General features: G+C 38.9%; 1 protein-coding gene across 2 annotated transcripts in view; it reads right to left on the bottom strand.

Annotated features, from left to right (window-relative positions):
* Nucleotides 1–327: 327 nt before the first annotated feature.
* Nucleotides 328–20,353, bottom strand: part of SCYL2 (SCY1 like pseudokinase 2) — a 55,551-nt gene continuing 35,525 nt past the window's right edge. The window contains exons 5-19 of one of the 2 annotated variants that reach the window (XM_073651453.1): nucleotides 18,696–18,845; nucleotides 15,868–16,089; nucleotides 15,389–15,505; nucleotides 13,536–13,661; nucleotides 13,105–13,281; nucleotides 12,014–12,025; nucleotides 11,791–11,913; nucleotides 9,463–9,576; nucleotides 9,189–9,321; nucleotides 8,981–9,099; nucleotides 6,422–6,522; nucleotides 6,120–6,186; nucleotides 5,608–5,697; nucleotides 4,566–4,688; nucleotides 328–3,671 (exon numbers count right to left, since the gene is read on the bottom strand). In XM_073651453.1, coding sequence (XP_073507554.1) covers nucleotides 3,018–3,671; nucleotides 4,566–4,688; nucleotides 5,608–5,697; nucleotides 6,120–6,186; nucleotides 6,422–6,522; nucleotides 8,981–9,099; nucleotides 9,189–9,321; nucleotides 9,463–9,576; nucleotides 11,791–11,913; nucleotides 12,014–12,025; nucleotides 13,105–13,281; nucleotides 13,536–13,661; nucleotides 15,389–15,505; nucleotides 15,868–16,089; nucleotides 18,696–18,845 — 2,328 coding nt within the window. In that variant the 3' untranslated portion in view covers nucleotides 328–3,017. The remainder of the gene's footprint in view (nucleotides 3,672–4,565; nucleotides 4,689–5,607; nucleotides 5,698–6,119; nucleotides 6,187–6,421; nucleotides 6,523–8,980; nucleotides 9,100–9,188; nucleotides 9,322–9,462; nucleotides 9,577–11,790; nucleotides 11,914–12,013; nucleotides 12,026–13,104; nucleotides 13,282–13,535; nucleotides 13,662–15,388; nucleotides 15,506–15,867; nucleotides 16,090–18,695; nucleotides 18,846–20,353) is intronic. The other variant, XM_073651454.1, reaches the window with a different exon arrangement.

Below are 20,353 nucleotides of genomic sequence, written 5' to 3'. Positions count from 1 at the left end.
ACGTTACCACTTCTGTATTTATCACCCACTCCTGGTTTTGGCTTATAAATACTGATGTAAAATAATGACCAAATACTGATAGTGGGGCCGTGGCCTTAGACTGATGTTTGCAACAATCATTACTGGTGCCAATGTCAAGGCCTTTACAGCAGAAGACTGAAGCCCAGCACATGTAACAGTGAACAACTTATGACACAAATCTTATATTCTGGGCAGAAATTAATCATGGAAAAGTTTAATCTGAAATAAATGTAGACTACATGCTGCATTTGTGAGAGAAACATGCCAAGCTAATGGATATGCAGAGGAAATATGAAACCTACAGAATATCTGCAAGATCAAGATTTATTACAGATTCCAAATAAATATTATAATAATGTACAAGTGAAAAGGTCATTAATAGTAGAATACCACAACCCATCTTATAATGTCCATTTGGATACAACACTAAGGATTTTACCACTATGGGTATTCGGATATGCAGGTGCTGTTCAGTTAATCTAGTATTGAAAATTAAATTCACTTTATATACAGAAAATGTAGAACAAACAGATCTCACTATGTATAAAAAGACAACAAAAAGTTTCCAATATTCAGGAATCCATACTTACAAGGAATAAGAATGCAGGGAACTCGAGCACTGTTTTCGTAAAACCTTTGAAGGACTTTTCCATACTGCTTCAGCAGTTAGGATTAGGTGAATCACTTTCCCCCCTCTAAGTCATTCTCAGATAGGTCTCCTACATAGCAGTGATGCCTGGTTTTATCTAAATAGGTCCAAAATTCTGTGCAAATACACGTCCCAATATATCCCTTATAGTGATCACTGTTACAGAGCTCCAAATCCCCTTTAAAAAAACTTTTCTCCTTAGGCTCAGTTACCTTTAAAAAAACAAACAAACTCCGGGTCCAGGGCTGTGTCAGATGTTTAGCTGCAGTGGTTACATTACATCTACTGAGCTCAGCCGATGTAAACGGTCAACATGACATCGGCGCTGCAGCCAAACAGTAGACATGAGCTGCTGAGCTCAGTGATTGGCTGCAGCGATGTTGTTGTGAGATCACGTCTGCATCCACCTAAAAACAGAAACATGAGCTCAGCGATTGGCTGCAGTGTTGTCGTTGTGACATCACCACTACAGCCAAACAACAGGGACTGGGACAACTGCAGAGAAACCAAAATGAACACTAGGAGGTCAAGCAGAGCTCAGTTTGCTTTTTTTTTAATAGATAACTCGGCCTAAGGGCAAAGGTTGTTTGAAAGGAGACACCCCCTTTTAAACTTATTATTTTATAATTTAAAAGGGATAGTCCAGGATTGGAAAAAAAGGACTGCTTTCTTTCAGAAACAGCACCACCACTGACCATGGGTTGTGTGTGGTATTGCAGCTCGGCACCAATCACTTCAATGGGGAGGACACATGGCCACAAGTGACAAAAGTCGAAAATATCCTTTCATCCCCCACAAGAACCATATTGCTCATGATTTTCTATTGATTTTTTTTTACATCACAATTTATATTGTAATTTTCAAGATTTATTTTGCTTACACTGCATATCTCATTATATCTTATTCCTTAAAGCATTTAGGTAAAAGTGCCAAATGCAACATAAAATACTAAACTAAAATGTTTACATTCAAAAGAAAACTATACTATTTTTACATAAATTAAAATGAAAAAAAAGAAGGTTGCTCAATATATGCCAAGGTTTATCACATATCAAGTGAGGTAATTAAATATAAAATCTCATCTCCTGGTTTCATATGTTGCGGGGGACATGCACAAAAAAGGGAATGTACTTCTAACTGTTCATACTATTTGGTGGCGTCCTTTTAATGGACTGGGCTTAAGGCTGGTCAAAGTGCTGCTCAATATCAGGAAATGGTTTCTTCTAGATCTACGGTTTTCAGTAGAATAAAATGTTTTCACAAATGTGTGTACCCTGAGGAAGATGCAAAGGAATGGTTAGTGGAAACAAAAAATAGATATATAAGATACTACCATAAAATTCCGCATACCTCAGATGTCACAATAAAATATTCCCCCCTAAAAAAAAAGAAATATATATCACTGGAATTACAAACTCTATTGGGACATGATCTTGAAGAATTTAAATGGAACCTGACACAATGAACATCTAGTCTGGAAGCAGCCTGAATTAGAGCAGAAAGCGATGAACAGATTGCTTATATAAATTTGTAGGAAAGGATTCCATATAACTTGTATTTTATGCTCTTTCTGTGCATAGAAGTAGAGTAGGTGGTCCTTTGTGGTGACTGACAGCCTTTCCTGTATGGCTGATACAGTGATAGCTGTCAGTCACTAATTAGGACCGCCCACTGGACTTCTAAGCATAGAAAGAACAAGGCTTTTATGAATAAAATCAATTGGCTAAGGATGCCAAATCCCTACTCTTTATAGGCGGTCCTAAGCAGTGACTCGCAGCTATCTTTGTACGACAGTCGCATAGGGAAGGATGTCAATGACGGAGTAAGACTGCCTACTAGACTCCTGAGCATAGAAATAGTGTAAAAAATACAAGTTATACTTTTTATCACATTCACGCAGGGAAAGACATCAAAGCATAGAAAAATGTATAAAATACTAGTTATACTGAATCTTTCCAGCTAAGTATATTGTCAATCTTCTCAGCTCTCACTGCTTTATACCATACTGTCCACAGATTGTACATGCTGTCCTATGTGACAGGTTCCCCTTAAGATCGCGAATGGATGATACATCTTATATAATCAAGGTTTACGGCAAATAATGTAAAATTCTTTTTGGCGAGTTCTATGTAATAATATATGCACACAATATAGTATAAAAGTATGTTGAATAGTGAAATCAGCTCATCACCTAGAACCACAGGATCATCACAAAAATGAAGGGAAGAAGGAGCGACAGAACAGAACAAACTAATTTGAAACCTTGTATTATCAGAATGGCAGTACAAACCCAAGAGATCCAAGCAGGCTAAGCAGGAGTATAAAACAATCTGTAAGAAAAGAGTTCTTAGCCAAAAAGGTCTTTTAAATCGTTGCTAGCAGAACTGCTACTCTTCATTGTGTTTGCAGGCTGTGTGAGGTTTGGTGGATTGAAAAAAGGGTTGGATTGGACTCCAAATCCAGACTGTCCCGCCATTCCTGTTTGAGTTACATTGCCAATCATGGTCTGAGAAGCTTGTGGTGGTACATACTGGTTGATCCAGGGATTTTGCTTTTGCTGAGACATCTGGCTCATACTCACTTTGGGTTTTTGTGGACCAAACAAACTGTCTAAAGAGGACATATCTGAGGCGGGTTTGCTGAAGGAGTTCTGCTGCTGAATGCCAGGGGGGCTGCTGATAGTACTGTAGTTCTGCATGGTAGCAGGAGTGGACATTGGCGGTATCTTGTTCATTCCCATGGGGGCGGTTCCGCTAAAGAAATTGTGGTTGGGATTCATTGGCCCCATACTAAAGCCGGAAGCTTGGAATCCTGTGTTGGAGTTGAGCCCATTTTGTAGGTTTCTGTTTAAAGCCATGTTATCAATGGATCCTGGGAATCCAACGCTTCCTGGCATGCCAGTGACGGGAGGAAACCCTGCCACCGCTGGTTTGGTACCAACACTTGTGAAACTGTTCAGTGAGGACATATTCTCCATGAGTGTCATGGTTAGATCCTTAGTCTGCAAGAATAAAGAAGACAACATGATGTACTTACATTAGCCATATGTGTAATATAATGGTGTTCCAAGTAGCTGGAATTGTAATGAAAATCAAAGAAGTTGCCTAAGCAAAGGAACCTTGACACGACTAAATATGTCATAGAGATTACAATCCTCATAGTTGGGAAGGGACATGTGTCAGAAGATAGCACAGAGTGCAGGTTGTCAAATCATGTAGTTTACAGTGTAATGCTGACAATTATCTTGCATAACACATTCAAGTGGTGCTCTGGGTATTTAATATTGATGACCTATTCATAGGATGGCCATACAAATTAGATGGCTGTTGGCCGAATGATGCTTCGGCTGATCAATCAGCAGGCAGCCATATCAGCCAACTCCCCCATACACTGGAGCGCTCATTTGGCCAAGTGCTTCTGTATTGTCTATGAGAAAGGCGCCACCTGGCATGTCAGCAACTGGTTTATCTCCAGGAGAACAACGTGAGAAGCAGACTGAAATCGAACATTCATGATGGACATCTTCCTTGCATATCAATCAGCTGGTGCCCACATATACATTAGACCATCAACTGAACCCATCAAGATCGGCAGGTTCAGCCGACATTCGTCTGTGTATGATCGCATGTAGGATAGATCATCAATATCAGATCAGTGGGGGTCTGACACTTGGCACCACCACCAATCAGATATTGGCTCCGGCGGCCACCGGATGTAAACAATGAATGAAGCAGAACAACACCGCTCCATTTAACGAGTAGCAGCTTCTGCATATCAGCTCCTTTTTACAATGATAGAAGCAGACGTGCAAGTCTTGGCAGCAGCTGTTACAACATATCAGACCTGATACTGCATGAAATATAATAAAGCAACAGACTGAATTTTCAGATTTTACCTGCTTCGCAGGTGCCGCAGGTGTCATTGTGCTGGGTGTAAGTGGCATCTGACTTTTCATCTTCTGCACTTGTTCCTGTTCTTTTGCCAGCTTTTGCTTCTCTTCAAGTGTAAGTGATAACTTCTGCGACAAAAAAAAATATATATTATATTATAAATCGGACAAAACACAACTCAACATAAAATATACTAATGAATTCCTTTATTAATATACGGATACAATCCAATAAAAACACCACTACTTGGACACAAATGTATTATACTGCTCACATTTATCACCCTGACCTGGTTTTCTAAAGCTGCAGAACTTTTTATTTACTCTTGTTTGATAGAAAAAAAAGATAGATTTACCTTCAAGAAAATGACTAAGCGGATAAATCATTTACTCATTTCTCCCAAAAGAGAAAGTCAACTTGAACAAGACCCAAACTTACTCCCTTGGCAGCTACAACATGCAAAATAAAAGGTTCAGTAGATTCTGAGCAAGTTGCGTCTTCAGTTTGTCTGTTCGGCCTAAATGGCAGAATACATTCGGCTCAGATCATAACAGCGGATGAAAAAAACACCACATTGTACTGCGTTATAACTCCATTAGCACCAATAGGAAAATCATTAAACGTGAACCTATTTTATTTTTTTATTTATTTTATTGCATCCCTTCCTAAATGCAATGAGTCCAATTCCTGAGACCCCCAACAATCGCTCAAAAAAACGCTCAGCAGTGTGCTGGCCAGCAGGAAGAAGCACTGAGTATTGAGCATGTATGACCATTTATTTCTGTAGGACTGACCAAACGACAGTACCATAGAAGTGAATGTGGTGGTCGAGCATGCTCATTATAGCTCCAATTACACACAGAGGACTTTGGGATCCAAACTAGAGGCATTGGTGGGGGTCCTAGCAGGACCCCAAGCCATCATACATTTATCACCTATCCTGTGGACAGATGACAGATCTATTTTGTAGCAAGCTCCTTTTAATTAAAGGGAGGTTTCTCATTCAAAACTGTATATGCTATAGCTAAATAGACTCAGAGGTCTCACCTTGCTTTGCTGCTTTGGCACATGTCCATTTTCTTGTTTCTCACTTGAGCCTGACAGAAAGTCTTGGTTCATGTCAAATACTTTATCTGTCTGTAGGGAAAAAAAATCATGTCTGGTAAGTAAGGAACTTGGATGACAACTACAAAAGTTAAAAAAAAGAAAAGAAAGTTTAGAAATTGACAACTTAAAGTAATGTAAAGTGTTATAGGGTCTTTAGACATATAAAGTGATCCTTTAGGATAATGTGAATGGATATTAGCTAATAACTGTATATTGTGCAGGCAATTAAATGAATGCAGTACATAGTTTGTGCCAAATACACACAGATTTCACTTACAAACTATTTACGTGTAGTTCTTTCAAAGACAAATCCAGTAATACCGTTACATGGCCGGTTTGTTCCTCCATTGCTGAGAAATCAGTGTTTTAATTGTAAAATTCTAAAGGATTGGCAAAAAGCTTTGTTGTTGAAGAAATATGTAAATACTTAAGTCTTTTACAGGTTGTATTACCTGATTGTTTGCTTTACTAGATTGTTGTTCTGCAGATATGTTCAATTGATTTGTTATATCCAGCGACCTAGAAGAAATCCGGAACGATCAGTGTCTCAATTCTGCAAACTTTGAACAAACTAAACACACTGTATATGTACATAAAATTTAGAAAATAAAGAATAAGAAAAAAATAAAAAATTATTCTTTTTTTGAGCAATTATAATCAAGGAGCAAGTAACGTCTTTTACACTTGCAATCAAAAGCGCTTCATACATGACACCACATTCATGTGCAGGATATAAATGGTAAAGTCCACTTACTTCTGCTGCTCTTGCATAATATGAAGCTGTTCTAGCTTTGTTTTATGCTCTGCCTCTAACTTGTTCAGCATGTCCTTAATCACAGCCATGAATGAATTGAACTAATTGAGAAAAGAAAAAAAAGTAATTATTTAGTCAAACTTGAATGTACAGAAGACATAAATAAACATTATTTCTATAAAAGACCCAATGACCTTCATAGGTATATACATGACCCAAATAAAACAGACATTGAGTTAGGATACCTGCATCAATACCTTAGAAGTTATCTCCAGCATTTCACATCTCCCACTCTCGCTCGCAGGAGAAGAGGAGAATGGTCTGGCCGAATTCTTACGCCATCTCAAAGACAACCTCTTTTCAAATAAAAGCTAGATTGTTCAAAACGGTTATGGTTGCATCTTTTCAGGCACATGACAGCTAATTTGATTAGCTGTTATCATGTTAAATACCACTGTCAATTTCTGACCGGGGCATTTAACATGATCGTGCTGGAAGCACGTCACAAACCCCGCCCATCAGCACCCCTGTCACTTGTTCGTGGGGCGCCGATGGGACCCCCGTGCTTGTCATTGCTGTTCTGCTATGAACGCCGGCCCTGCTATGTGTAGCACAAGCGATCAGACGATTGCAGCTTCAAGTCTCCTAAGGAGACTATTGATGTAAATAAAAAGTAGAAAAAAAAATGTTTTAAAAAATATTTAAATCATATAAAAGTTCAAAACGCCCCCCTTTTGCCCCATTCAAAATAAAACAAAAATACACATTTGGTATCGCAGCGTTCAGAAACGTCCGATCTATCAAAGTATAAAAAAAATTAATCCAATCGGTAAACTGCGCAATGAGAAAAGAAATCAAAATGCCAAAATTACTTTGTTTTTTTTTGGTCACCGCAACATTGCAATAAAATACATTAACAGGCGATCAAAACATCTTATCTACCCCAAAAAGGTACCAATAAAAATGTCAGCGCAGCGCACAAAAAATGAGACCCTCACCCGGCCCCAACTGGGTCTCTGAAAATGGCGCTATTTTTTTTTTTCACTACTTAAATAAAAATAACCTATACATGTCTGGTATCTGTGAACTCGTGATGACCTGGAGAATCATAATGGCAGGTCAGTTTTAGCATCTAGTGAACATGGCAGCCAAAAAAGAAAAAAAAAAAAAAACAATTGCGGAATTGCACTGTTTTTGCAATTTCACCGCACTTCAGAATTTTTTTTACTGTTTTCCAGTACACAATACGGTAAAATCAATGTTATAGCTCTGGGAAGGAGCAAAAAAACAAAACAAAAAAAGAAAATCCTAAGGTCGTAAAGGGGTTAAAGGCAAATTTAGATGAGCCGATAATTGGCGAAAAAGCGTTCATAAGAAAACTCCTATTACAGCCCTGTGCAAACATGACTAAGATCACCCGGCAAATAAGCAAAAACTCATTCATTCGATGATCAGATTGTTTGTCACATAAAAATGATGGTTATCGGCAGCCCTTCACCCAGGATAAGTAAAGGGGTGACATGCTGCCGACAACATGCATAAAAACAGAATGACTGTATTAACACTCGTTCTATTACTAGTAGTTTTTGCAGGCCAGTGTAAAAAGATCAATAAACGAGCAATGAATAACTCATGTGTATCGTCAAACGGCACTTGTAATCGGACAAAACCGGGCCGTATAAATGGACCAGATGTGTTTGTATTTCTTGGTGGACATTTAAATAAATGGATATTCATATAATACACACATAAGTTGCGATCACCAAAACAAACAGGGCAGGCAGGGAAATCCACAAAGCTCTAAAAGGGCAAACAGAAGGGGCATCTTCAGAAGGCCACTAATTTAGCACTGCTGTGCCATTTGAGCCCTAAGGACTAAAGAAGTGCTTAAAGGGAATCTGTCGCAAGGGTTATCATATGTCATCTGAGAACAGCAAGATGCAAGGGCAGAGTCCCTGATTCCAGTGATGTGTCACTTACTGGTTTGCTTGCTGCAAATGCCAACTGTGTATAACCCCGCCCACACCACTGATTTCTGTCTACACTGTGCATAGGCAGAAAGCAGCCAATCAGTTGTTGTGGCGGGGTTAAACAGAACTCATGAATATAGAGAACTACATGGCAGCAGGTTTGCTAGTCCTTGAGTGACACTCTCTTGATGATAAAACAGTGATTTTAATCAAAACTACAGCAAGCAGCCCAGTAAGTGACAAATCACTGGAATTGGGATCTCTGATTCTACATTATCCTGCTCTCAGATTATGGGGCAAAAACCTGGTCAGGTAGTTCAACAAGACAAAACATTTCCATGTCCTATTTTGCTAGTAAGGCCACGGCCCCACTATCAGTATTCGGTCAGTATTTTTTCTCAGGAGTGGGAGCCAAAACCAGGAGTGGGTGATAAATGCAGAATTGGTGACTTATTTCTATTATACCTTTTCTCTGATTGTTCCACTCCTGGTTTTGGCTCCCACTCCTGAGAAACAATACTGACCGAATACTGACCAAATACTGATAGGTGGGCCGTGGCCTTAGAGTGTGAAGAACAACCTTACTCACCTGGTTAAGATTTAAGTTATTGTCAATGCTTAGAGGAATTAAGTGTGGCAATACTTTTCCAGCCAGCTGCTCTTTGGTAACACCAAGCTTCTTGTGTGTAAAGGTACATTTATATATTCCTGTCAATATAAATGACATTTTTTAGAATTACATCTACGTGACATACGTACTGAATAAACAAATTTGTGTATAAGAGAAATATCAATACCTAGAATCCCCATAAGAACGGCCGGCTCCCTGGATGGGATTTGTTGCAAAAAAGGAAGAATTTCATCCAAAACATACCACTTATCCAGGTACTCCAAAATCTTTCCTAAGCACACCAAGGAATTAACCCTAACCTATACAAAATAGAAAAGAAAATGTCAGTTAGTTGTCACTGATATAATCTCAAATAGCGAGCTTCCATCAATGTGGAAAAGAGCTGATAACTTTATGGGAACTGGGAGGAACAGCAGAAAACAAAATTCAGAACAACTCACAGCAAGGGAGGAGGTCTGTAGACAAGCGGATTTAATTCTTGGTATTAAAGAATTTTTCATGGATGGGTAATCTATCAGGTTTGCAAATGTAGGGATTATGTTTAGGCACAGCTCCTACAGATATAAAGAAATAAATATTTAGGTTCATATATAACAATCAAAATATAAATTTTGATAATGGTTTATACTTCAAAATGGTTCATTTTAGCTGAATGAGATCGATCAATGGGCTAAATGGCTGTGTATGATAACATTAGTCTGGTAATCTGTATAAAAAATAAAAAAAAGCAGGAGTTCACAAAAAAAGGATGAGTCTTTTCTATGAGCCCAAGTAAATACATCTTAACAAATCCATTGAAAGCTCATCATATGGCTACAAAGAATAATTCCGAGCTACAAAAATACTGTACCGTACCAGCAAACAAAGCTTTAAGTCAAAAACCAACAAAAAATATATATAAAATGACCATAAAGTATGTAACTCCTACACTCGGTTAACCATGTGTGAAAAATGCCAGATTTGGTGTAACTTAAGCAGATTCTATAAATACTTAATAGGAGAAGAACTCCAATTTACACAAATTCCACCACCATTAATTGTTAAACAATTCTGATGTGTAATATTTGTTCTGGCCACTAAGCGTCACTCCTGGACTTTACATTAATATAGCACCAACATATTTCACACCAGTCCCTATCCTATCAGGGCTCACAATCTAAGTTACAAATTTACCCCTTAATATCTTGAGTACTGGGTGAAACCAGAGCAAGGGGCAAAACTAAACAAACGTTGAGAACAGAGAAACTCCCTACACTTTAGTTGGATTTGAACCCAGAGCTACATTTTGATTATATACAGCGGGTGAAACAAGTATTGAACACGGCACCAATTTTCTAAGTAAATATATTTCTAAAGGTGCTATTGACATGAAATTCTCACCAGATGTTGGTAACAACCCATCCAATCCATACAAGAAAATAAATGAAACCATAGATGTCCATAACTTAATTTATGTGTAATAATGAGAAATGACACAGGGAAAAAAAGTATTGAACACGCTTGATGAAATTTAACTAATACTTTGTACAAAAGCCTTTGTTGGGGATGATAGCAGATTTTTATCAAGAATGTCTCGGTACATTTGTTCATTCAACCTATGAAGCATACCAGTGCGGTATGCTGAAAAACAGCCCCACATCATGATGTTCCCACCTCCAATCTTCACTGTTGGTATGGGGTTTTTGGGGTGATACGCAGTGCCTTTTGGCCTCCAAATATAGTATGTATTATGGCATCCAAAGAGTTAAATTTTGGTCTCATCTGACCAGACTATATTCTCTCACTATTTCACAGGTTTGTCTAAATGTTGTTGAGCAAACTTTAAACTCACTTGAACATGCTTTTTGTTCAGCAATGGAGTCTTGCATGGTGAGTGTGCTTAAGAGCCATGGAGATTGAGTGCATTACTTATAGTTTTCTTTGAAACAATTGTACCTGCTGATTAGAGGTCTTTCTGTAGTTCTCCACAGGTGGTCCTTGACTCTTGGACATCTCCTTTGATAATTCTTTTCACTCCTCTGTCTGAAATCTTGTGGGGAGCACCTGGTTGTGGCTGGTTTATGGTCAAATTATGTTCTTTCCACTTCTGGATTATGGCACCAACAGTGCTTACTGGAACCAACAGTAGTTTAGAAATTCTACTGAAACCAAAGCAATCAGTATGTTTTGCAACAATAAGGTTGTGATGGTCTTGAGACAGCTGACTGGTTTTACCCATCATGAGATGTTTCTTGTGTGGCACCTTGGTAATGAGACAACTTTTTCTAGGCCATCAATTGAACCAGTTGATATAATTTTTCAGTGGCAGGACGCTTTCTAATTACTGAGAGATTTGAGCTAGAATCATGACTTTCCATGGCTTTTTGCACCTCTGTCTTCAGGTGTTCAATACTTTTTCCCGGTGTCATTTCTCATTATTACACATAATTTATGGACATCTATGGTTTGATTTCTTTACCAGTGTAGATTGGATGGGTTGTTACCGACATCTGGTAAAAATTTCATGTTAATAGCACTTTTAGAAATATATTTACTTAGAAAACTGGTGACATGTTCAATACTTATTTCATCTGCTGTAATTAAAATTTACACATAGTAAAAAAAGGATTTGATTTCACTGAAATAAAATAGGTTTTGCTATTGTTAGAATACTTTAAAAAAAACAGAGTTAAATCTGTTCCAGGTAACATTAATTCGTACTGCTGTGAAAATGGTAATGAATGGGTTAGACATATGATTACATGATTTAGTCACATGTAAGCAACTACCTGAATCTGTATAGACGGTGCCTCTAGGGCCCTGTACACCATGGGTAATACACTGTTCTTGATTTCATCTGGCGGAGTCTTAGTCAGAAGAAGATCCATTTTTTGCAAAAATATTAGAAGTATCTATGAAAGAAAAAAAAAATCAGATTATACTTTACTTACAAAACTGCTTACACAGACGTAGACATTAAGACTAGTATTATAATGAAACACAACCACTCACCATATTGCTAGCCTGATGGCATGGAAAATGGAAGACAGTTGGGACAAGGGTTATAGACAGAAGTTTAGTGTTTAAAAAAAAAAACAACGCAATGGCGTGACTTATTTTGCTTCAGTTTTACTAACCTACAATACGTTTGATTTTTTGCGATCACCAAATGAATCCAATCTCCTGGAGCTATACTAGTGAATCTCTTTTAAACTCATCATCATTTTAAGCAATGTAATGTAGATTCACACTATTCATTGTTAAAACAAAATGGAAGCAAGAATTTAAAGGGCATCCATTACCGGGTTTTTGCTACCCCATCTGACAGCAGCATGATGTAGGTGTAGAGTCCCTGATTCCAGTTATGTATCACTTGCTGGGCTGATTGCTGCAGGTTTGGTTAAAAATGGGTTTCACTGCTGCAGATTTACCAGTTCTCTGAATAACCCCGCCCACATAACTGATTGGCAGCTTTCTGTGTACACTGTGCATAGGCAGAAAGCTACAAATTAATGGTGGGAGTGTTTGGACTACCTGCCACCAGGTTTACTAGTGTTTTAGTGATAATATCCTTCTGATAAAATAGTGATTTCACAAAAACTACACTAAGCAGTCCAGTAAGTGATGCATCGCTAGAATCATGGTCTCTGTCCCTACATCATGAGGCTCTCCGATAAGGTAGTAAAAACCTGGTGGCAGATTCCCTTTAAAGTGGCGTAAATCAATAATACATGTGAAGATAATAAACTTTGTAATAGATCTCAGAGAAAATCTACTTCTTTCTCCTCCTGGACTGACCATTCATTCTCAACACATGTGTATAATCTGTGTTCATTAAAAAAAAAACCACAGATTTTCAGTTTGTTGAGGGATGAGAGGACAGCTGCTGCTCATAAAAGTCTATGGAAGGGGGATACGGAAATACTGCTCATAAAACTCTATGAAGAGGGGAGGAGCTAAAGAGGCAGTGGCTGACACAGATATGCTGCTATAAGTTCACTTGAAACAACAGTTACACCTGAACACAAGCACACCCATTCATATCTCATCTTAAAAAAATGACATTATAACAAAAAAATGTAAGCAACATGAAGCAAACAAACCTGAATAGGTTCCTGCTGCCGAAAAACAGGCCCAAGGTCCGGCAGGATGAGCTTTGTATACTCCTCCTTGGTGCACTCCTCTGCTATCAGCAAAACATTGGGTAACACAAATGGCACCATGTCTGGGTTTACAAACTCTGAAGTCAGTGCTGGTAATATACGCTGTACAACAACACGCTGTAAAATAGAGCAAAACACCATCTGTAAACATTTGGGGTACAATTGCTTTGCAGTTTGCACCCCAATCTCAACATTTATTATAGAATTTTAGGGTGCTGATAAATAATAACAACAATGTATACATACTACTACCATGACTGTTGTATACATTTGAAGTGCACTTCTGTGCTTCATAAAGAATTGCTCAAATGTCAAGTCAGTTTGTCTAGGTGTTTAGCCAATGTCTACCAGTATTTGCCTGCAATACAAACCTTTGGCAGTTTGGGAAGAACTTTCGGCAAACCTTTAAAAAACTGGGATTTCTGGAGATTGTCCCGTTGAAAAAGGGAATCAAAATATTGTAGAGTCACAGCACCAACATCATCAAAAAATGGAATCTGTAAAGACCAAACAAGACTTCATGATCATACTGTTTACAACGTGGAACCCATTATGAATGGGAAAGTGGAAAAACAGTTATGATTTTCGGCTAATCCTAATTCTAAAGCCAGCCTCATGCAGTATTTCAGCTGCTCAGCTAGGAGGTTTCTAGCGCTTCTATGCAAATGTCTAATTAATTATTAATAATTGTATTTCTATAGGGCTGACATATGCTGGAGCATTTTACAATTCAGAGGTAACATGTACAAAAAAATAAGACATTACAGAGAAAAACATAGCTGAGCAAATACCAAGAGGAGTGAGAGCCCTGCTCGCAAGCTTACAATCTATGGGGAAGTAGGGGGGACACGAAAGGTAAAAAAAAAGTGCTAGTCATGTAGTGTCCAGCCATGGTTATAATAAATAGGGCATTCAAATTACGCGGTATGAACCGGTCACCAGCCGGTACAAGTACTATCTGTACCAGTAATAGTGCTATTTAGTACATGGAGGGTGTTTAGAGTACACTTAATCTGGTTAGTTTTCAATATTCACATTATTGTCTGGGAAAGTACATTCCAGAGAACTGGTGCAGCACGAGGTTCAGATTATAGAGGATGTCAGTCTTCGGTCATTAGTGATAAGTAGAGTATGGGTTGTGTAGGAGACAGATGATGAAGGAGATTTTGGGCAGGTGAGAACTTAAACATGCAAGAGTGATAAGTTGATATTTTACTCTGTGGTGGATAGGTGACCAGTAAAATGAGTGGAACAGGGTAGAGGCATCAGTGTAGTGACTGGATGGAAATATGATGCTGGCTGCTGCATTCAGGATAGATAGAAGAGAGACTGATAAGTAGAGAGTTGCAGTAGTCAAGGCGACAGTAAAAGGTAAGGGTGCTTTCACATTGCGCTCAGGCAGAGGGCCATAGACTATAATGGTGCCAACAGAGCGAATGTGCGCTCTGTCGTGCATCATTTTCGGGAGTGTACGCCTACTGGAGGAGGACACTCAAACGTAATAGACTGTGTCTGAGTGTCCACCTCCAGTAGGTGTACAAGTCTGAAAATGATGCACGACAGTACACGTTCGTTCTGTTGGCACCATTATAGTCTATGGATGTCAGAATACAATGTGAAAGCACCCTAAGAAAGGTTGAATTCTTACAATGTTTTTTTGAAATGCAGCTGATGTGAACGAGCAAGTGATCAGATATAGGGAGTAAAGGAAAGATGAGGATGAAGGATTAGGAATATTAAGTAGTAATGGTGGCAGTTTTGGAGGATTGGGGAATCAGAGAGGTTCCTTTTACTAAAAGGAGGTGAGGACATCAGATGCCGCTAACCATTTGAAAACAGGTTGGAAATAAGTAGATAACAGATGTCAAAACAACGACGGGTGCATTTTTGCTGGATGATAATAAGAAACAAAGCTTTCGTAAGAACGCTTGTTTCCCAATCATAGGGCATGTTTAAACAGACAGCCAATCGCCCTATGAACGTGAAACACTTGTTCATCAAATTAACTGATTTTTAAACTTGCTGTTAAATCATTGTTCTCTGCAGCACATCATCATATGCAAAGAGGACACGTGCTGCCAAAAACAATCATATTCTATGCGAAAAGACCATTTAAACAAGCCTTTAAATGAAGCCATGTAGCTGATCGGCGGTCATTTAATTGCTGCCGTTGGCCAGTGTAAATGGAACCAAAGTTCACACGTTCTTGCCAAGCTGCTCCTACCTTTGTCATCTGATCTGCATCGGGTCTGACTGCTGGAGTAACATTGAGAAGAAGTTTCAGATGTTCTTGAACCTCTTCTGGGATATTGACAAGGACATTAGGGTTTAGACGACTAAGCTGTACAAAATAAAAACAAATCAGAGAACAGGGCAAAATCATTCATAGCCTACATTATATACTCAGATCTATCTTTCCTACACAAGTTTAATACTATGCAATGCAAAGGACACAGAAATAGTGAGTTCTAAATTCTATATGTAATATTTTAAGTGTTGTTTAAAGGGGTTATCACTTCTCATATGGTGGATGGGAACAAAATGCCTGTAAAGCTACTAGACATTACAGGATGTCTTGGGAAATACGGTAACCATCAGTGCATTTATAGTCTTCCCTCACAAATGGCGGGCATCTCTTTCTTCAGTGATCTCAATATGAAAAGCAATGGCCACTTTTAACATTAAATAGTTTGCACAACATACCTGATCCAGCTGCCGGCTAAAGCTTTTGTAGATGTCCTGTTTGTTGACTTCAAAGATGGTCTTTCCTTTGTTATACACTGCATGTACGATAACACCAAGCGAGTACATGTCACTGACGGGGTCACAGCTTACTGATAATATATATTCTGGTGCCAGGTATTCTGGATTAGGCAGGCATAGTGAAGGTAAATTAGGATCCCATTCTTTACATCTGTACTTTATCTGCAGAAAGAAGATATACATGGAATCACTGTATAACAACAGTACATACAACTCATTTAGACTACCCGACCTGCAGTGTTAAACAGCCGCCGATCAGCCAAATGTTTGTCTATTGGCAGTCGTTCAGACAGGCAGACCACGTCTCCCATGCACACAGAACGATCGGTAAAGGCTTGTTCTCGGCAGCACCTCTTGTTTATTATACAGAACAATGTGCTGCAAAGAACTATTTATTTATTTTTTTAAGCAAGCTTAAAATCATTATACCTAACAAATGGGCGTTTTGCTCGTTTGTCAAGGGATTATCAGCTGATGCACACTGCATGATTATCAGGAAACAAGTGTTCCTTAATAGAAATGCTCATTTCCTCACAATGGTGTCCTAGATAAAATACATTGCACATACATCTAATAAATGAGACATTACTGGTCTGTAGGTCAGAGAGAGACGGAGTAAAGCTCTCCCCCTAGAGGTCAGAAAGTGACAGTGGCAATGCATACAGTGCCTCATATGTGGGTATAGTGTTATTACTCTGCTCCAGAAGTACAACAGAACTCTTTAATTAAATGGCCTGTCCTCTAAGGATAATGAGGTAATTCTGCTCATAATGTCACAGTAAACCGAACAAGTGACCTTCAGAAAACTTCAGCCAACTGTGCCTGTATATTGTGAAAACTGCAAGATTTCAAGATTTCTTTTCTAATGTGAATAAAAAAAAAGCACCAAAAAGATTTAAAATAAAATCTGATTAAAATAATCTGCTCTGGGTAAATACTACATGACCTACCTAGCACACCTCTCCTTACTGAAGTCACTAGGCCTATTAGGTCATTTTATTTATTTTGATTATTGACTATTATTTCATTGGCAGATCATGCTAGAGATAGTAGCCTATAGCAGCGTTTCTCAACTCCAGTCTTCAGGAAATACACTAACAAGTTATGATTCAAAACATACGTTTACTATGTTCCATGGTAAAATACCTATGGCAATTCCTTATGCCCTGAAAATAACCATATGACAGTTGCAATACTAAGGAAATGTACAAAATGGCTTTATAAAGATGTCCTGAATAAGTTGACCATTTCAGCATAGGGTATGAAATGATCTTATAATGATGCACACACTGTATGGTAATTTCTGTTGAAGAGTCTGTATGGTATGCTAGATATTGAAGAGTTATGGGGGCAGTGCAGCTATCCTGAAAAGTCATGCAGTGCGGTTTTCAAACTTCCCTTTCCAGGCTTGATTGACATTCCCTGATTACAGTATGTCACTATTAGCCTCATGAATGTACTAATGTCTAGCACTCCCTGGGTATGATTAGTGCAGCAAGGCGTACTCTGCCAGACTTCGTCACCGCAAAGGAATGCACATCGCAGAGCTGCACCTTTCAGTTAAAAGGAATCTGTCACTTACTTTTTGCTTATCCATCTGAGAGCAGCATGATGTAGAGGCAGGGACCCCGATTCCAGCGATGTTTCACTTACCGGGCCACTTGCTGCAGTTTTCATAAAAATTACTGTTTTATCTAGCAGTACGCTGAATGCTGAGCTCTGTATAACCCCGCCCACAGTACTGATTGGCAGCTTTCTGCCTACACTGTGCATAGGCAGAATGCTGCCAATCAGTGGTGTGGGAGGAGTTATTCAGGACTCATGAATATGGAAGGCTACATGGCAGCTGATTTACTAGTCCTCTAGTGATCAGCTCCTCCTGATAAATCAGAGATGTTATCAAGATTACAGCAAGCAGCCCAGTAAATGGCAAATTGCTGTTATCAGGGTTTCTGTCCCTACATAATGATGCTCCAAGATTAGGTAGGAAAAATCTGGTGACAGATTCCCTTTAAGAAAAATGTAAAGGTGCATTTGCAAGACACAGAGGCTGATAGTTACACAGGGGCATGCCAATCAAATCTGTATATGCGACATTGAAGTGCAGACGGCGTGACTTTTCAGGATAGCGGCCCTGTCCTAATGGCTCTTCAATGATAATTAGCTCATTTTAAACATAATGCTTAAAAAGACCACTTCTACAGGAACATCTTTATAAAGCCATTCATCAGTATGACACTGTTAGCTGTAGTAGCATTTATTAGTTATGCTGTATTAGCCAACTCTGATAAAACGTGACTAAAGCGAGGAGGGAGTGATAAGTTCATTTACCATAACAGCTTGTATGGTGTAAGAAATAGGTGGCCGAGCATGTATACATATATTTCTATAAATTAGTGACATTTCTAATGCAAGTCTAACTGAGCGTACACGACTGAAATACTATCAATGCTATTCAATCCCAGTAATTTAGGTTTCATAAGTTGTCAGATCTCCAATCATCTGCAGAATCTAGTCACAAGTCGTACTATAAATTACTTGTAATACCTACAGCACTTCAGGATCCGGTCTGGCTCACTTCTCTATTTACAGGATTCCAGAAGTGGGAACCGTTATTTATATTGTTTTATCTAGTGGATAAATTTCATTGGCCAAATAAAGGGAACCGGACCATGGAAAACTGATGACGGTATTCATTACACAGGACGTTCAATATGGAATATCCTACAAGAACAAGACTCAATTGTCATGTGTCTCCTCATAATTACCTCTTGCTCTGATGGGTTTATTGAAGGATTACAGAAGTCAAAACCCATAATTTTCCAAGCGCCACTCTTGTTTAAAATGATATTTTCTGGTGTGAGATTTGAGTGGATCATCTTGACGCTGCTGTGTAAAAATGACAAGCCTTCGGAGACCTACAGGGACACAAAACTGGTATTATCAAAGCTGTGGTTGGAATGTCAGACAATCCTTTCTGCAGCATAATAAAGATGAAAAATGATAAATGGCCAGTGACGCTAATTAGAGGGAGAGAATCCATGATGGGCATAGAGGTAGAAACAGACATTAAGCTATACTCGAAGCTTGGATTTAACGTTTGGCACATAAGCTGAGAAATATTTCCAACATAACAATCAAACGTGCCCTAAGGCTGCCATTTCCACCAGGTTCCCATATATCTGTGCCATCCATATCAGTTTTTTGTTTGCCTCATGTGAGGGCAACTGATGTCAAAATGGCATCTGCTGTCATCCAGCTTTTTCTCCAGTTACTATTACTAAACTACATAAAAAAAAAAAATGCAACCTGTACAACCTTTGAAGGATTCAGCGCAATAATTGATACGCCGAATGAGTAAAATCCCACAGAAAACTATATGATCAGTTTCCCTTTGGCTTCTACTCCAATGCTGGAAGGGTTAAAAAAAAACAGCCCAACCAGATATCTGCTGATGACAATTACTTTAAAGCACCATTCCAGAGTTTGGTTTTTTTTCCAGCACTAGAGTGGCACTTTAAATGTAAGTCACCTGCCCCCCGCGTCTACACAGTTTTTCAGTGGTGTCTACACAGTTTTTCAGTGCAGCTCCGGTCCCGCAGCGCCATCTTGTGAACACAACTTCTGACTGGCCGGAAGTCAGAAGCTACATCACAAGCTCTCAATACAAGTCTATGAACGAGGCATTCATGGACTTGCATTGAAAAGTGACCTCTGTGCCGCTCCATGAAACACTGGAGCTCCCAGCAGGTCACTTTTCACTGGAGACCGACGCTGGAAACTGATGAAGGCCGCGGCGGCAGGTGAGTATATGACCAGGACCAGGGGAAATGCAATTAAACCACCACTCCAGTGATGCAATAAAAATAAACACGCTGGAGTGGTGCTATAATCAATATGGTATTTTCGCAAACCAAATATTTTTTAAAGATCTGTTACAATATAATATTATTTTTTCCCCCATCTTAGATTCTGCTGCAGATCCATGGCAAAAGTATTAACATAAAAATTGTGTTATGGATTCCATCCATTGTTAAAAATGTAAAATCAGCACCACAGGTCAATTTGCACACAGTTTAAACTAGAAGCTGTAATTTCACAGGACAAGACTATTTGATAATGTGTCTTGAACCTGCTGAGTTTAAAGGTAACCTGAAAGGCGATGCATGCTGCCAGAACCATGGGCAGCATTAATCACACAGTGTATGTGATTGCAGTCATACATGATTTACTATGAAACACTGTGGTGTTGCATGGAAAACAAACTGAAAAACGGGCAGGGGACTAGGAGGCTAGGAGGACTAGTCAGTTCTTTCCCTATACGTGTAAGGGGAGAGACTTGTCAATCTAGGGGATCAGGGTGGGCAGAAGCCATTGGAGACCGGCCACTTAAACTAGTCATCTGGCAATTTTTCAAGCTATGTTT

This window comes from Phyllobates terribilis, unplaced genomic scaffold (genome assembly GCF_046119375.1).
Source record: "Phyllobates terribilis strain yellow unplaced genomic scaffold, ASM4611937v1 Scaffold_11__3_contigs__length_659146591, whole genome shotgun sequence".
In the NCBI taxonomy this organism is placed as follows: Eukaryota; Metazoa; Chordata; class Amphibia; order Anura; family Dendrobatidae; genus Phyllobates; species Phyllobates terribilis.
The sequence above is the reverse complement of the archived record's forward strand: the minus strand, read 5'-3'. Positions and strand labels throughout refer to the sequence as shown.